This window comes from Bicyclus anynana, chromosome 10 (genome assembly GCF_947172395.1).
Source record: "Bicyclus anynana chromosome 10, ilBicAnyn1.1, whole genome shotgun sequence".
In the NCBI taxonomy this organism is placed as follows: Eukaryota; Metazoa; Arthropoda; class Insecta; order Lepidoptera; family Nymphalidae; genus Bicyclus; species Bicyclus anynana.
Genome location: NC_069092.1, coordinates 3248417 through 3266019, shown reverse-complemented (window position 1 = coordinate 3266019; position 17603 = coordinate 3248417). Strand labels below are relative to the sequence as shown.

The following is a 17603-nucleotide window of genomic DNA, read 5'->3' as shown; positions in this document are numbered from 1 at the left end:
AGTGCTCGCAGCATAGTCTTTTTCGGAGCAAAATGAAAGTCTGACTTTTTGTTATAACTCTTTAAATTGCGATCTTAAATACGAAACGAGGCCTGGCGTTGATGACGTTAATCAGGTTAATGTATTCCAGATGTAATATTCACCACATCGAGACGCGGCAACCCCATCCTACAGGTTGGCAACTTCCGGTACAGTCGGCACAGCAAGTACAAAGGTCTGAACACCAGGGTGTTGTGGCCGTGCGTTAAATGGGGTGTCACCAACTGCAGAGCCTCCATCTTTACCATTGAAAACGAAATCATTAGGGCTAAGAATCAACACAATCATCTCTAAAGGACAATGCCTAGTCACATAAGGGTGAAGCCATACGAGCGTAATTTTGTAAGTTTTCAGTTGCGCAATTTCGGTCGCATAATTTCTGCTGCATTCGGTTTCATACAAAAGTCCAATTACTGCCACACGGCGTCGCAAAATGAGTTGTGTTCCGACTACACGCTAATTTCTGCAACCGAAATTACGCGATTGACAACTTACAAAATTGCGCTCGTTTGACCTCACCCTAAGGGACACTGGCCAAAATCTAACCCAGTTTGTTTAAAAATGCGTACTATAACTAAAGTAGAATTAAATTGTTAAGATAAACCCCACTTAAAATTTTGGGAGGGTAATTTATTTTTCATGTGGTAACTTTTACTTAACCAAGTGGCGCATTTAGTGTTCATATATTTTTCGATTGGCCTTCAGCCGTGGATAGTTACCATCTTACAAGCAAATATACCCGTATATAGCTTATGGAGTATGTGTTGTGGTGACAAAACATTCAAAGTTATGTATTTTAAACAGTATTATTGTTATTCAGAGAATCTCTACATAGTAAATTAAAAAAAACTCATACACTAGGTAGTTTTATTTTTATTTACTTTAAATTTAAGTAAGTGACTGTGAACTAATATATCATGTTAAATACATGATATGAGATAATAAAATAAAAAAGTAATTTGTATTATAGAGTATTTCTATAACTCATCATCATAGCTAGTACGAGTAATGTATGTAAGTAGGTATACATACTTGCGAACCTCTATTTCTTATTTGTAGTTCAGGGGTTATCTTTAACAAGTTCATTGTTAGGCCAAAATCTTCAAAATCAAAATCGAGTAACGTAAATGGCCGATGTTCTATCTCGTACAAGTTTTTCAGGAACCACCACGCGATGTCGCGTTACCGGACACAGCGTAAAAGGCCGCGTCACGCGACGTCGTGTGATGTGCAATTAACGTGTTAATATATGGATATCTTGTGAATAGAGACTTCTCCTTTCCTATTCCTCATTTTCCTAATAAAGAGAAAGTAATGTTTATTTTATACTAAAACTCTATGTTTGTTTTCAGGAGCAGTATTTTCTCTGTCTAAGTTTGGGAAGCCAGTAATTGTGATAGGAGAATATAGATTCAGCAAATGCAGCTATGCCAAAGGTCCCAAGGTGCAGTGGGTCTGCAGTAAGTGGAGCCGGGGCTGCAGAGCTTCGATGACAACGATCGAAAATGAAATAATTAAGTATAATTGTAATCATAGCCACTAGCTTTATTATACAAGACACCTTCTATTGACGAAAGAATTTGTAAAAGAGACGTCTGAAATTGGGCCCACTTTTTTGAACTTGTTCACCATAATTATTTTAGTTTATGGTAAATTTTTAGCTCTGTATCATTTGTATAATTTGAGTTTGTGTGGAAACTCAATGATAATTTTAAACTATAGATAGGTTACGTCCCTACAAAATCACCGCAAAAAGTAATCCGTGGTTTACTTTTTGCGGTACCGCAAAAAGTAGTCCGTGTTGGTTGTCCTTATTAAATAAATAAATAAATCCGAATTTAGCTACACCACTGAATTTAGCGCACACATGCACAATTTTGTCTTTCTGAACACACAACTCTACGTCGTAGACGACATATAGGTATTATTTGTTTAAATAAACTTTCATCGTTTAATAAGCGACTAATTGAAATTAATTAAATTTCTCGGTTTTGATGAGCTAGTGACCCATATCTAGTATAAAATAAAAATATAATTGTGGCAACTAGGTTTTTCCTTTGCGAGTTAAGTGAGTTTTAAAATAAGTAATTTTAAAGCTAAGGCGTGAACACGCACTACCTAACAATTAAATGAACACTCGCAATTATAAAATTAGTTAGGATATTCTGGGCTACAGGACGAAAACTGCAAGTGCGACAGAATATGAATGATACTCGTAGATAATCTCGAAGTAAAGTGTAAATCTAGTTTGTAGAAAACCATACATTTATAGATACAAATATTCTCTTAATCGAAAATAAGACCACACAATATTCACAATTCGTGATTAAGTATCGCCTAGTACCAATATTATTTTATAAATAAAATGACAATAATAATATTGATTTTTATTTAACTTCTTGTACCTTAGTTACTTAAGTGGGTATTTATTTTTTCGACGTGTACGTTAAACTTGATTGTGAGTGGTTGGAGAAATACAACACATACCTAATAAACATATGATAAATTAATCAACAATAACAAATATTAGCCTGTATAAACATGGCAACGCCATATTTACCGCACGGTTTCATCCGCATCCGATATAAACATAATGAAAGTGAAGACGTATTTTGAATTTTTCCAGGTATTCAGCCCGAATTCAGTGTTTCCAAATATGGAAACCCAGTCATAGTGATAGGCCAGTATAGATACAATCGTCGCAGCGGCTGTAAGGGCCCAAGGGCCCAGTGGCTGTGTATCAAGTGGAGCTATGGGTGCAGGGCTTCAGTCATCACAGTCGACGATACTATCATAACAACAAATAATGTTCACAATCATTCTTAAAGTAAGACAGCTAGTTGCTATGTTATATCAAAATATGATAGCAGATACAGCGATGATAAAGATTTTATGAAACTGAATACGTTTTATTTCATTATTATTAATTTTAGTCGTGAAATCCGAGTTCAGCGTGTCTAAATACGGAAACCCAGTTATAGTGATAGGGCAGTTTAGATACAATCGTCGCAGCGGCTGTAAGGGCCCAAGCGCCCAGTGGCTGTGCACCCAGTGGAGCTACGGATGCAGGGTATCAGTCATCATACTATCATCAAAACAAATAATGTTCACAATCATTTATAAAGTAAGACAGTCAGTCTATATTTTATCTAACTATGATAATGCAGGCACGGCGATGATGAAAGAATTATGAAACTGAATTATTTTTTATTTTGTACAGGAAAACAGCCCGAATTCAGTGTATCCAAATATGGAAACCCAATCATAGTGATAGGCCAGTATAGATACAGTCGTCGCAGCGGTCGTAACGGCCCAAAGGCCCAGTGGCTGTGTAACAAGTGGAGCTACGGATGCAGGGCTTCAGTCATCACAATCAATGAAATTATCATCAAAATAAATAATACTCACAATCATTTTTAAAGTAAGATTGTCATGTTTCGCTTATAATAATTAAAGAATTATGATCTAAAAACGTTTTTCATTTTATTTTTATTTTCTTTAGGAATTCTTCAATAATTCAGTCTATCGAAATACAGAAACCCAGTAATAGTAAGACAATATAGATGCAATTGTCACAGCGGTTGTAAGGGCCTAAGGGCCCATTGACTGTGCACCAAGTTGGCTAACTGTTGCAGGCTTGAGTCAGCTCAGTCGATGATACTATAATCAAAAAACAAATAATGTTAATAATTATTTCTAAAGTAACACAGTCAGTCGCTATATTATATCAAATCACTAGCTGACACCCGCGTGGTTTTCGTTCCCGTAAGAATACGGAGATAATATATAGCCTATAGCCTTCTTCGATAAATGGGCTATCTAACACTGAAATAATTTTTCAAATCGGACTAATAGTTCCTGAGATTAGCGCGTTTAATTAAACAAACAAACAAACAAACTCTGCAGCTTTATATATTAGTATAGAATATAGATGATAACGCAGACACAGCGATGATAAAGGCATTATGAAACTGTACACGTTTTTTATAATTTTTCATTTTGTCCAGGAAATCAGCCCAAATTCAGTGTTTCCAAATATGGAAACCCAGTCATAGTGATAGGCCAGTATAGATACAAACGTCGCAGCGGTCGTAAGGGCCCAAAGGCCCAGTGGCTGTGCAACAAGTGGAGCTACGGATGCAGGGCTTCAGTCATCACAATCGATGAAATTATTATCAAAATAAACAATGATCACAATCATTTTTAAAGTAAGATTGTCAGTTTGCTCTAAATATATTTATATATGGCGAAGAACTCATAACGATATTAAAATAATAATAATTAATTATTTACGAACTGAAAACGTTTTTATTTTAGTTTTATTATCTGTGGGAATACAGCCCGAATTTAGTATTCCAAGTTATAGAAACACAGGCATAATAATAGGACAGTATAGATGCATTGTCACAGCGGTTGTAAGGGCCCAAGGGCCCAGTGACTGTACAAAGTGGGTTTACGGTTACAGGCTTCAGTCGACTATCAAAACAAATGATCATTCATGAAGAAAGACCGTCAGTCGCTTTAGTCGTTGCAGTTAACGAGATTGCTATAAAATCCAATATTCAAAATCATTCTAGAATATGAAACAAACTGATTTTACTATAGGTATTCTGTCAAAATATTCTAACATAATGGTATACAAATATTAGACACAATTAAACTAAATACGTTTTTGTTTTTTTTTCAATTGTTTCAGATATTCAGCCCAAATTCAGTGTGACGAAATACGGAAACCCAGTCATAATAATAGGACAGCATAGATTTAATCGTCGCAGCCAATGTAAGGGCGCTAGGGCCCAGTGGGTTTGCACCAAGTGGACATACGGATGCAGGGCTTCAATTATCACAGTCGACGAGATTGTTATAAAATCCAATAATGTTCACAATCATTCTAGAAAGTAAGTCAACTATGGCTTAATTATGTCAAATTATGGTAAAGTAGGCATAGCTGATAAAGGTTTTATAAAACGAAAGATGTTTTTTTAATATTTTTCATTTTCTCGCGGAATTCAGACCGAATTCAGTGTGTCCAAATATGGAAACAGGGTAGCATGTGTTACCGGCAATGTGTATAAATCAGGTATTTTATACAATGCCTAGGCAATGTATAAAATAATATGCTAAGCTCGAATCTCCTCTCAGAATGAGTTACGCCAAAAGTCCGCCACGCTGGCCCAATGCGAAAACTGAAAAGTTGGAGGGGCATGCCCCGGACCGGGTTCGAACCCACACACACCGAAATCGGAGGCAGAGGTCATAGACTTAAATTAGGTATTAGGTAGACTTAAGTTATGAAAGTCGATGAGATTGTCATAAAAACCAATAATGGACACCAAAATCAAATGTTTATGACTTTTGTGGTAGTCCGTGTAATTCGTTTTATTGTAAGCTGTGTATTTTTAATAAATAAATAATAATATTTAGGTACTATAATTTTTGAATGTGAGACAAACTGATTTCGCTTTATCATGTTAAAATATTAACTTGACGGTATATGTATATTATTAATAGACACAATGAAATTAATAATTTTTTCAATATTTTATATTTGTTCTAGGTATTCAGCCCACATTCAGTATGACAAAATACGGAAACCCAGTCATAATAGTAGGGACATATAGATTCAATCGCCGCAACAATTGTAATGGTAGGGCAAAGTGGGTGTGTACCAAGTGGTCTTACGGTTGCAGGGCTTCAATCACTACAATCGACGAGATCATTATAAAATCTAATAATATTCATGATCATTCTAGAAAGAAGTCGAGTATAGCTATAATATGATAAAAAAATATGGTACAGTAGGCATATAATAAAGGCTTTATTAAACTGAAGACGTTTTTTATTAATATTTATTAATCTTTTTTTGTATCCAACCTTTTACCTATGTCTAACCTGATGGTGTAGAAACAGTCTAAGATGGGTCACGCTTACCTAGAAGATGCCTATTCACTACTGTTTTAAAGATAGCCAAGTTCAGATTCCATACCCTAGACGTGCGTATGAGAAAAGAAGACGCAAAGGGTTTTGACGGGTCCTAGGAACATCAACAACATAAGGATGAAAATTCACCCGATCTTGCGGTGCGATGGTAGAAAAGGGGTTACGACTTCAGCCCGAATTGACTGTGTTCCAATACGGAAACGCAAATAGTAATTAGGACAGCATAATATATACAATCGTCCATGGGCTCTTCGAACTATGTGGCCTGCCCATTGCCACTTCAGCTTCGCGACTCGCTGAGTTATGTCAGTGACTTTGGTTCGTCTGCGGATCTCCTCATTTCTGATGCGATCACGCAGAGAAACTCCAAGCATACGACGTAGATTAATACGATGATAGATTGGGACGTTGGGGTCCCAAGGTGCTGGAATGGCGACCCCGCACCGGAAAGCGCAGTGTTGGTTGACCCCCACTAGGTGGACCGAAGATATCAAGCGGGTTGCAAGGCTGCTGGATGCTGGCGGCTCTAGACCGTTGTGTTTGGAAGTCCATGTAAGTGGCCTATGTCCAGCAGTGGACGTCCATCGGCTGATGATGATGTTGATTATGATGATGATGATATACAATCGACGCAGCAGCTGTAAGAGGCCAAAGGCCCAGTGGGGCACCTAGTAGAGCTAGGAATGAATACAAGGCTTTAATTATCATAATCGATAAGTTGTCATCAAAACCATCAAACATTCACACAAATATTCACAAACATTCTAAAATGTAAGACAAACTGGTTTGCTGTATCCTGTTAAAATATTAAATTATCTCTCGGTATTCACAGTAATGAAATTGACATAGTAAAACAAAGACTTTATTTTTGATATTTTGATTTGTTATAGGTATTCAACCCAAATTCAGCGTGACGAAATACGGAAACCCAGTCATAATAGTAGGCCAATACAGATTCAATCGTTGCAGCTATTCTAAGGGCGCTAAAACAAAGTGGGTGTGCACCAAATGGACTTACGGTTGCAGGGCATCAATAATTACAATCGACGATATTATTATAAAATCCAACAATGATCACAATAATCATTCTAGAAACCAAGACAAAGAAGTCTTACTGTATTCAGATAAAATATGATGTAATACACTATGAAATTGAAGACGGTTTTATTTAATACTTAGTCGTTATTACGACTATAATACGTATTATACGACTACAGCGATTGTAAACGTACAGTCATACAGTCCTATTGGACTCTATGGCTATACGTTTACAATCGCTGCAACCAGTATAAGGGCCAATGGGCCCAATGGTTGTGCTCCAAGTTGAACAGCTGCAGGGTTTCAGTTAAAAATATTATTTACAATTATACTAGAAGTAACATTCAGGTATAGCTTCTCTAGGTAAAACTTTAAATGAAAATTAAGTGATGCAGATTTAATGATTATTTAAGTACTATAAAACATTTAACTAATACTGTTCCTTTAATACATTTAACTAATACTGTTTCTTCGTTCCAGATATGAAGCCCGTGTTTAGTGAAACTAAATACGGAAACCGTGTCTTAGAGTTAGGACAGTACAGATACAATCGTCGCACCAGATGCACAGGCTCTAGGGTCCAGTGGCTGTGCAGCAAATGGGGCAAGGGCTGCAGGGCTTCAGTCACCACAGTTGACGATGTTATCGTCAAGAACGATAAAGTTCACAAACATCTTAAAAAGTAAAACAATCTGGAAAGTATTGGATAGAAGCAGGCGTTACTTTGCGGAAGTGCATCATGATTATATAATGATTTATTTATTTTGCTATTACCGCGAAAAGTCGACGAACCCATGCGACAACGTCACCCAGGTCCGACAAAATACTTTAGACTTTGCAATTTAGAAAATTTTAGCAAATAGACTTTGCAATTGCACGTTGTAGAGTCAACATCTCCTGAGGATTCTACGGTTTCGGGGTGAAACGTACGTAGAGAGTATTTTGTAGGACCTGGGTGACGTTGTCGCATGGGTTCGTCGACTTTTCGCGGATGATAGCAAAATAAATAAATCATTATATAATCTGGAAAGTATTCAGTGAATTTGTAAAAATCACTTTTTGTGTCGTAGACCCCTTGCCATGTTTTTCCGTGTTGGGTAGACCCCCTACTTATATGATATTGATTTTCTATATCCTACAACTTACACAATTTTATAAACATATATAATAAAACTTTACTTCATAGTTACTTTTAAAATAATGTATAAGTTTTGATATTATATGGTGTTAAAAATATGTATGATGTAAAAATAGGTACTATCAGTGTATGTGTTATGATCCACTATCGTGGAAAACCATTTTCATTTAATGGACCCCCAAATTTTTTTTCGCTGACATAGACCCCTTGCAGTTTGTCATAGACCCCTAGGGGTCGATATAGACCACTTTGGGAATTACTGGGTTGCTAGGATCTATATAATTATCCTTGCTTCTTCCGTTCGCATCATACTTTTCAAACTTAAAGTTTCGTCGGTTTGCTTCAAAAACGATGTTTCCGTCATAATGTTATCAATTCCCTGCGCGGGAAGGTTGAAGAATAGTGTTACTTTATTTCTATTAATTTGCTCCTTGCTCATTTTGTATATCTTTGCTTTCTTTGTTTATTTGGTCTTCATACTGTTTTATAGTGTGTTTTGTTCTGTTTATTTCCTAATGCATTTTTGTGTCTATTGTACAAGCCAGCTTTGATGTTTATGTTTTAATATCTATCTTATATCATATCATGTTAATTATTTTGTGTGCATAATAGTAGGCGTCCATTTATCCACATCGTACATATCGGACGCGTCGTATCAAATAGATTTTTAATTCTTACGATGCGGATCAGTGGACGCACTATAACTTTCTATACAAAGAATACTAACATCCGTTGGATGCGATGTGTCCGATTCATACGATGCGGGTCTGTGGTCGCCTGCCGTAAATGTTGTAAATTTGTTAAAATAAATAAATAAAATACGGTAAAATATTAATGGCATTACCTATAATCTACATGTACATGTATTATATTATCAATTCAGCACGCTTTTCCAGTTGCTAGGATCTAGTGGAATCCTCCCTTTCTTCTTCCGTTCGCATCATACTCGTACCTTTCAGATTACAAGCTTCGGTTTAGGGTACTATTGACCTGCCTTTTATTGAGAACATTTTGGTTTGGCCCGGGAACGTTCGTTTTGGCCTTCTCCATCCAACATTTTCATTTACCTTGCCCTTATAAATTCTTTTTGATATTCTCCTTTCGTTTATCTTCTGTGTCTAAACCATCTTTGCTTTTCACGTTTTTAGTCACTACATCTTCTTAACGGTATCTATAATTAAATTTTGCTAATATTGTTCAGCTTACTAATAAGTCGTTTAAATGTCGTGATTCAATAAAGTACAATTTTGAGTGTCTTATTTTCTTTCTTTCATTTATTTACTTAAAAATAATCAACAATTTTCTCGCAGTCATATGGCAGTATATATACGAGTACAATCGCCACAAAGGCTGTTAGAGCCCAAGGGCTCAATCGCTTTGCATCAATTGAAGTTTACAAGGTTTCAGATATCATAATCGATGAGATTGTCATTAAACCACAATATAGATCAAATTGTCGCTGCAATTGTAAGGGACTTATGGTTGCAGGGCTTCATCATTACAATCGAGGAGATCATAAAATCTAATGATGTTCACAATAATCATTCTAGACATTAGGACAAAAAAAAGTGGTCTTACTGTGTGATGACAAAATAAAATGTTACTGTGAAACTGAAGATGGTTAGTATAATAATATAATAGGACTGTACAATCGCTGCAACCAATGTACGTGCCCAAGGGTTGTGCAGAAGTTGAGCTTTAGTTGTTTCGACGGCCTCCGTGGCGCAGTGGTATGCGCGTTGGATTTACAAAACGGAGGTCCTGGGTTCGATCCCCGGCTGGGCCGATTGAGATTTTCTTAATTGGTCCAGGTCTGGCTGGTGGGAGGCTTCGGCCTTGGCTAGTTACCACCCTACCGACAAAGACGTACCGCCAAGCGATTTCGCGTTCCGGTACGATGTCGTGTAGAAACCGAAAAAGGGTATGGATTTTCATCCTCCTCTTAACAAGTTAGCCCGCGTCCATCTTAGACTGCATCATCACTTACCATCAGGTGAGTCAAGGGCTAACTTGTAAAGAATAAAAAGAAAAAAAAATCTTTAAAATATTAATCACAATCATGCTAGAGGTAACGTTCAGGTAAAACTGTGTAGGTCAAAAAAATTTATTTATTTTTTCTTGTACGGCCAATCTGCGATCAGTCCTAAGACTATAAACAAATATGTTGCGAGTGTCTTTGTCTTGTGGAGGTCGATCCTCATTAGGAGTCGGCGGTCATTTGGTGCGTCCTGTTTTTCAAATGTCCAGGTCGAGTATGCGTTTACGTTTAAGACGCCTCGGATCGGACAGTCATCAGTCAAGAGTCTGCTAAGATATTAGGATGAATAAGGAGTCGCTTCTTGTATCTTTTGGCTAGCCCCCCTAACTTCATCCTTTACTGTGCAAATTTACAAATTATGATGTAGTTCCTCATTCGGCGAGTTGGCGATAGTACGTAGTATTTTATTTTGCATTCTTTGCAGGATATTTAGGCTAGTGTCGCAAGCACTACCCCACAGTTGAGCGCCATAGGCCCAGGCCGGCTTCAAGATGCACGTGTATATAAGCAGCTTGTTGTCAACGGAAAATTAAGTGACGCAAATGCAATTATGATTTTAGCATTATGAAACTGAAGACGTTTATTACTTTTAATTATTTTCAGATATTAAACCTGAATTTAGTGAAACTAAATACGGAAATCGAGTCTTAGAGTTAGGACAGTACAGATACATTCGTCGCAGCAAATACACAGGCGAAAGGGCCCAGTGGCGGTGCTCTAAATGGGGCAAAGGCTGCAGGGCTTCAGTCGTCACAGTAGACGATGTTATCGTCAAAAACGATAAACTTCACCAACATTTTAAAAAGTAAAACGAACTGGGTTTCGCTGTTTTTCAAAATACGGTAATAAAATCTAGTATTATCTACTACTACCTACTACAGCTCTACAAACAAATTAAAAATGAGGGCATAAGTCACTAGTCACTTCACACCTATAATTAACTTGTATTTATATTAATGAAAATAAATTTCATTAATAAGATTAGATATGGTTAATATATTTTATATAACATTTTAAAATCATACATAATTTAAAATAAATATGTTATGAAATGACATGCGTTTTCTACCTTCATTTCTAATTTCTTTGTTGGTAAACAGAACTCATTAAGAAAGACATCATACCTTTCAAATTTCAAGTTTCGTCGGATTAGGGTATTCTTAATACTTTTATTGAGAATATCCTGGATTTGGCCCTGGAAGCCTTGAAATTTCCATTCACCTTCGCCATATAAATCCTTTTTGTTAGACTCCTTTCATCTCTTTACGTTTGTAAACCATCTTATCATTCATTTTTCGATTTTAGTCACTACATTTTCTTAACGGTATTCCCATGATAAAAATTCCCAAAATAATGAAAAATGCACTCACTTTTGTGTAGTAGATAACACATTATAAAAGTGAGTGCATTTTTCATTACTTTTAATTAGCGTTACGAAAAAGGTAACCTCATACAAATGGTAGTAAGATCGACCTGCACTGTTATATCAGATGACAATGATATTTTAACAAATGAAATAAGTTTCTGAACATAATTGGATATCACCCCTTAAGTTCATGTTTAAAATTTATTAAAATTATAAAAAAAAAAAAAATTATTTCACAGGCGTGTTTACCAAATATAAAAAACTCCAGTAAAAAGTTTAGTGTACACAACCTGCAATACTTCAGCATACCTTTTTGTGACCCATAAAATGATAGCAATTTAATAATAAATAACGTGTAAAAGGTTGGCTGAGAAAATTTGTTCATAAACATTGGTGTAATTTTTTTCTGATTGTGTAAGCGCAGGCTCTACATTGGGACCACAGTGACTCCTACGGAGGGTTCTGGGCGAACGCAGAAGCATCGCAAAAATACTGGTTTCAACTTGCTAGGCTTTTAAGTTTAAAAATTAAATATCCCCCGCTATAGAAAAGAACACTGCACTACAGCTGGAAAAGAGTGCGTACGTTTTATAACCACAGTAAAAACAAGGATAAATGAATTTACAATAGGGCAGTATTTTGTCCTTTTCTATAGAAGCATTCAAAATCAATGCGAGAAAGAAATGTGAAGACGTAGATGTAAGAACTGTGAAAGTTAATGTTAAACAATTTTGCGTTACCGTAAAATATTTTTATTACAGGACCGTTATACACACTGTCAAAATTCGGAAAACCCGTCATCTCAATAGGAAAGTACAGATACAACAGACACAGCAGGTGCAAAGGTCCCAAGGCACAGTGGCTATGTTGTAAGTGGACTACAACTAACTGCAGGGCGTCTATCACAACGATAGACAGTGTCATAACGAAAAGTAATAATTATCATAATCACTAACGTAGATTAAGATAACGTAAGACTATAATTTTAATAAAGCACGAAACAGGGAATACTTCAAAAAACTATAATCGGTATAGATCACTGTGAGCGCTGACATTAGAGAGACAACAAAGTGAAGTAATTGGAGTGGATTAGTTTATGCTGGATAGCGGACCCCACCTAGTAGCATCACGCTAAGAAAAAAAAAAAAACAGTATAGATCAAAAGTAATGATTTTCATAATCACCCATAATGGTATAAATTGTTCAAGAGCAGTTTATAATGAATGTGTCATAACTGAAGTATGATTCTCTTTATTACTGATGGAGTTCTTAAATATAATTTAGGAACATAATAAATTGAAGAACACAGTAGAAGATAAGAGAGAATGAAACGTTTGGTTTATGACTTGAAAAGTAAATATTCCTTAGGAGTTATCAAAAATATACCAGTATGTACCATTTACAAAGACTGTTATTAATGCAGGAAGCTATTGAGACAAAAATTACAAAGTTAATTACACTTATTGTTCAAATGAACCTAAATGTGATATTATATGTTTAAACGTAATATAAGATTAAAACTAAATGTAACATTTTATAGTTAAATTTACAACATATTTTTTATAAATTTTATATAAGAAACTTAGATATTTGTTACAATACAAGGTAGTGTATAGTTTTTATTAAATAATAATTATGTTGATGTTGTCTGTTTTTCATTTCAAACATTGACTATAACTTTTTATTTTATATTTATATCTGTTACCTTCAATGATGGATCAATAAATTCAAAAACAGCAATGTCTTCAACTCTATACAATACTTAAATCTATATTGAAACATATTTTATCTTATATGGGCTGCGATTTTGCTAATTTACAGTCGTCGATGAATGTTTCACTAATAACACTTATAGTAATACAATAAAGCTAATGAGTTTGTTTGTTTGAACGCGCTAATTTCAGGAAGTACTGGTTTGATTTAAAAAATCTTTCAGTGTTATATAGCACATTTATTAAGGAAGGGTATATGTTATATATTAGCCCCGTACTCCTTCGGGAACGGGAATCACAACCCAACCAAGTAACAAACAAGTTGTCATTCGGAATGAACAATGCCACATCTGTCACTTTGCAGATTGTACAGATGTTTAAGTGGATATTCTAATGTGTGATCATATTTTTCAGAGCCAGTGATGACAACCTCTAGATTCGGTAGACCGGTTATTGAAGTAGGAGGGTATCGTTACAACAAAAGACCAGGTCAAACGGGCCCTAAAGCTCAGTGGCGGTGCAGTAAATGGTCTACAAACAACTGTAGAGCATCCATCACTACAGTGGATGACGTTATTGTAAAAACTACAAATATACACAACCATTAATAAAATAAATTGGTTTCATTAATATTGTATTGCTATTCTAACACGGGTAAACTGACAAGCCAACTATTCTGGATTAATTTAGGTACTCAAATACAAGTGTGGGTGCCATTTTAAAAATAATCTCGTAGTCTCAATGGCGTTTAAATATATTTCGACAAATCACAGAATATAACAATATCCTTACAGCCGAATGTTGGCTCGAGTGCTTATCTCATCTGTAGGTTTATTCACAATCTTTGATGTACTTATGCTAGTTGACATATATGAAATTGAGACTCTATGTAAAAATGTCATCCGGTGCTTATTGGTGGATATCACAGAGCAGGTAAATGAAAATTGATATTTATTTTAATAGGTTGATATAAAGACCAAAATAGTGAATAGGCTAGCTGGATTGACTGTCTGACCAATGTATATTATAGTGCTCAATAGAAATATCATTGGTTAAAGTAGAAAGGTGGATTAAAAGAATAATTTACTTATTTTAGAGCGCGATCAAATTAAAGCGGCACTTAATTTTGATGGTTGTGTTATGGTATATGAATTTGGAACATAAGAGATGAAAGAGGTCAATAAATATGAGTGACGTTTCAGCCATTATTCATTTATCATCATCAACAACCGGCTCACTGTTGAGTACGAGTCTCCTCTCAGAATGAGAGGGATTAGGCCTGAGTCCACCACTCTGGCCCTGCGGATTGGCAGACTTCACACACGCAGATAATTAAGAAAATTCTCAGGTATGCAGATTTCCTCACGATGTTTTTCCTTCACAGTTTGAGACCCGTTACATTTAATTTCTTAAAATGCACATTACTGAAAAATTGGAGGTGCATGCTCCGGGCCGGATTCGAACTTATGCCCTCCAAATCGAAGGCAGAGGTCATATCCACTGGGCTATCACGTCGACGTTTCAGTATTCGGGTATAATCATACCAAGTACAAGACGAATATCAGAAATATACGTTTTTTCTATACTTTCAGGGCCGACGTTTGCTTTATCTAGATACGGTAGGCCAGTGATTATAATGGGAAATTACCGGTACAACCAGAGGACCAAGAGTAAGGGACCAAAGATACAATGGCAGTGCTGCAAAAAGACAACAACTAACTGCAGAGCCTCCGTCACAACGTTTGAATATGAAGTTGTGAAGATTACTAACGTACATAATCATGAATGAATATAAATGAATTTAGTGACTAAATTTATTTCACGATAAATTAGTACTTACTTGATAAATTAGTACTTACTGCGATATTTTTCATCGGATTAGTGATGACGTGACGATGACTACGTCGCGCACGGTGGATTTACAAAACGGAGGTCCTGGGTTCGATCTGGTATGGTCCAGGTCTGGCTGGTGGTAGGCTTTGGCCGTGTCTAGTTACCACCCTACCGGCAAAAACGTACCGCCAAGCGATTTAGCATAGCGGTACGATGTCGTGTAGAACCGGAAAGGGGTAGATTTTCCTACTCCTAACAGATTCATCCATCTTAGATTGCATCATCACTTACCATCAGGAGAGATTGTAGACAAGGCCTTGTAAAGAATGAAAAAAAAGTATTCTTCTTCTGTCCTGGGCATTTTCTGCCACGATATCGGTCGTTGTAATTAGGTCCCTTGGTGGTAGCCCACGCTAGAGTTACACCAGACAATCGAGCTTGGTCCTTAAGCTTAGCAGGCCATCCAGCTCGCCGAACGCCTCATGGAGTGTTGCTAGGGAATCATGTAGGCAGTGCGTTGTTTTCATACTCCGCTGCATTTATGTGTATGGGTGTCTCTTCTAGCACAATGTGTGCTCTGCACTAAGGATGCCCGTTTTACTTAGAACCGATGGAGTGATAGCGTTAATTAAGATGCACATCACATGTGATGGAGTAATGTTTACGCTACAGTCAAAACTTTAAAATAGGAAAGAAGGACGAACAGTAACTATACATGACAAATGAATAATGGTCAGAGAAATGAGGGAAAATAAGACTATAAATGATTTTTTTAAAGAGTGAGTGATTACAAGATGTGAATAATAATCAAAGAAGAATGGATCGATTAGTTATTAATACTTTATTGAAAAGAAATTACAAAGAAAAACAATAAAAAGCATTGTGAACACTGTACATGCATGTGCAAAAGCAGTCTTATTGCTTGATTATGACTATGTAATAATATCTTTATCAGCCTGTATCCGCCCACTGCTGGACATAGGCCTTTTCGAGAGCGTGCCACCACACACGATCCTCCGCCTTCCTCATCCAGCCACTTCCCACTACCTTCTTGATGTTGTCGGACCATCTAGCTGGAGGGAAGCTGGAGAGCACTCCAAAACACGTCTGCCGGCTATCTGCTGCAAATATAGCCCACTGCCACTTAAGTTTTGCTAATCCTTTGGGCTACGTCAATTAATTTCGTTTTCATGCAATTTCACTGGAAGATAGAGGAGTTTATTGAGCAACATTTTATTGTATACTAGAAAATGTGGTTCCATGCGGAATGGCGTGTGCGTAAGCGTAAATAAATTATTTAATATGTTGTCATTAATCATTAATATGTTATGTTATGTTATTCAATATTCTGTGTTCACTGTAATTTTAAAATAATAATTCGTTTTTATTTATTAATTTAATTAAATAATTTATTGCCAAAATATTATTTAATTTAAATCTATACTTCTATACTAATATAAACATAAATGAGAAAGTAAGCCTGTCTGTCTGTTACCTTTTCACAGCTAAAACCGTCTGAACCGATCAAGATAATTTTTGGGTACTTTTTGATCCTAAAATAAAAATAGAAGGGGGTTGAGTAAAAATAGGGGTTGAAAGTTTGTATGGAAAGTCCTTTGTTTTTAGAGATACAGTTTTAAAAATTTGTTCATAAATCATAAAAAAAATACGAAAAATAACGTAATTCAAGAATTTTTAAAATTCAATCCTTAATGTGGTGAAATAGATGTTGAAAGTTTACATTGATTTTTACGCGACAAAGTCGCGGGCGTCCGCTAGTTTTAAATAAATGAGATATAAAACTGTTGGCCACATCATCAACTTTATTATATTCAACAGCACGGGTCTATTTACGTGAAGATGTTACAACTGCCAGTAGAAGATCTACCTCTGGTTATTTTGTGGAGGACAGTGTATTGCATGTTCCAAAAAAACTGATAAAACCATTACGATGCGTAGTATGCCACATGAGAATACGATGGCAATGCAAGATCTGCAAAAGAACTTTATGCGTGGCGAAACCGTGTTTTGAAAATTTTCATTTAAACCTCACTACGTAAGGCCATTTTATTCACGAGTACAATGTAATTGTAATTCAAAATTAAAAAAAAAACTAAATATTTGAGTCAATAATAAAATAAAGGTTGTGTAAAGAAGTTATTAGAAGTTTTAATTTACCTGCTGATATTTATAGATTAGCTGTGCTCCGAATTCGCGTAATGAGTAATTCGCAGAACCTCGTAATTTAACCCGCACATTTCCGTGGGAACAGGGGAATAAAATATAGCCTATGTTACTCCCTGATAATGTAACTTTCTATTGGTTAAAGATTTTTTTAAATGGGTCTAGTAGTTTTTGAGTTTACTTGTTACACATAAAAAATATTTTTTTCCCCTTTAAAGTATAAGTTATTAACCCATATTCGGCTCACTGCTGAGCTCGAGTCTCCTCTCAGAATGAGAGTGGTTAGGCCAATAGTCCACCACGCTGGCCCAATGC

General features: G+C 35.9%; 1 protein-coding gene across 34 annotated transcripts in view; it reads left to right on the top strand.

The window, feature by feature from the left end:
* Positions 1-17603, top strand: part of LOC112049969 (protein tramtrack, beta isoform) — a 536667-nt gene that overhangs the window by 220687 nt on the left and 298377 nt on the right. Inside the window, exons 5-6 of one of the 34 annotated variants that reach the window (XM_052884051.1) lie at positions 4736-4937; positions 5597-5870. The exons of the other annotated variants lie outside the window; for them this stretch is intronic. Of the exons in view, the coding sequence (XP_052740011.1) occupies positions 4736-4937; positions 5597-5660 (266 nt within the window). The 3' untranslated portion in view covers positions 5661-5870. Of the gene's footprint in view, positions 1-4735; positions 4938-5596; positions 5871-17603 lie in introns of those variants that run through there. 34 annotated transcript variants of the gene reach the window in all.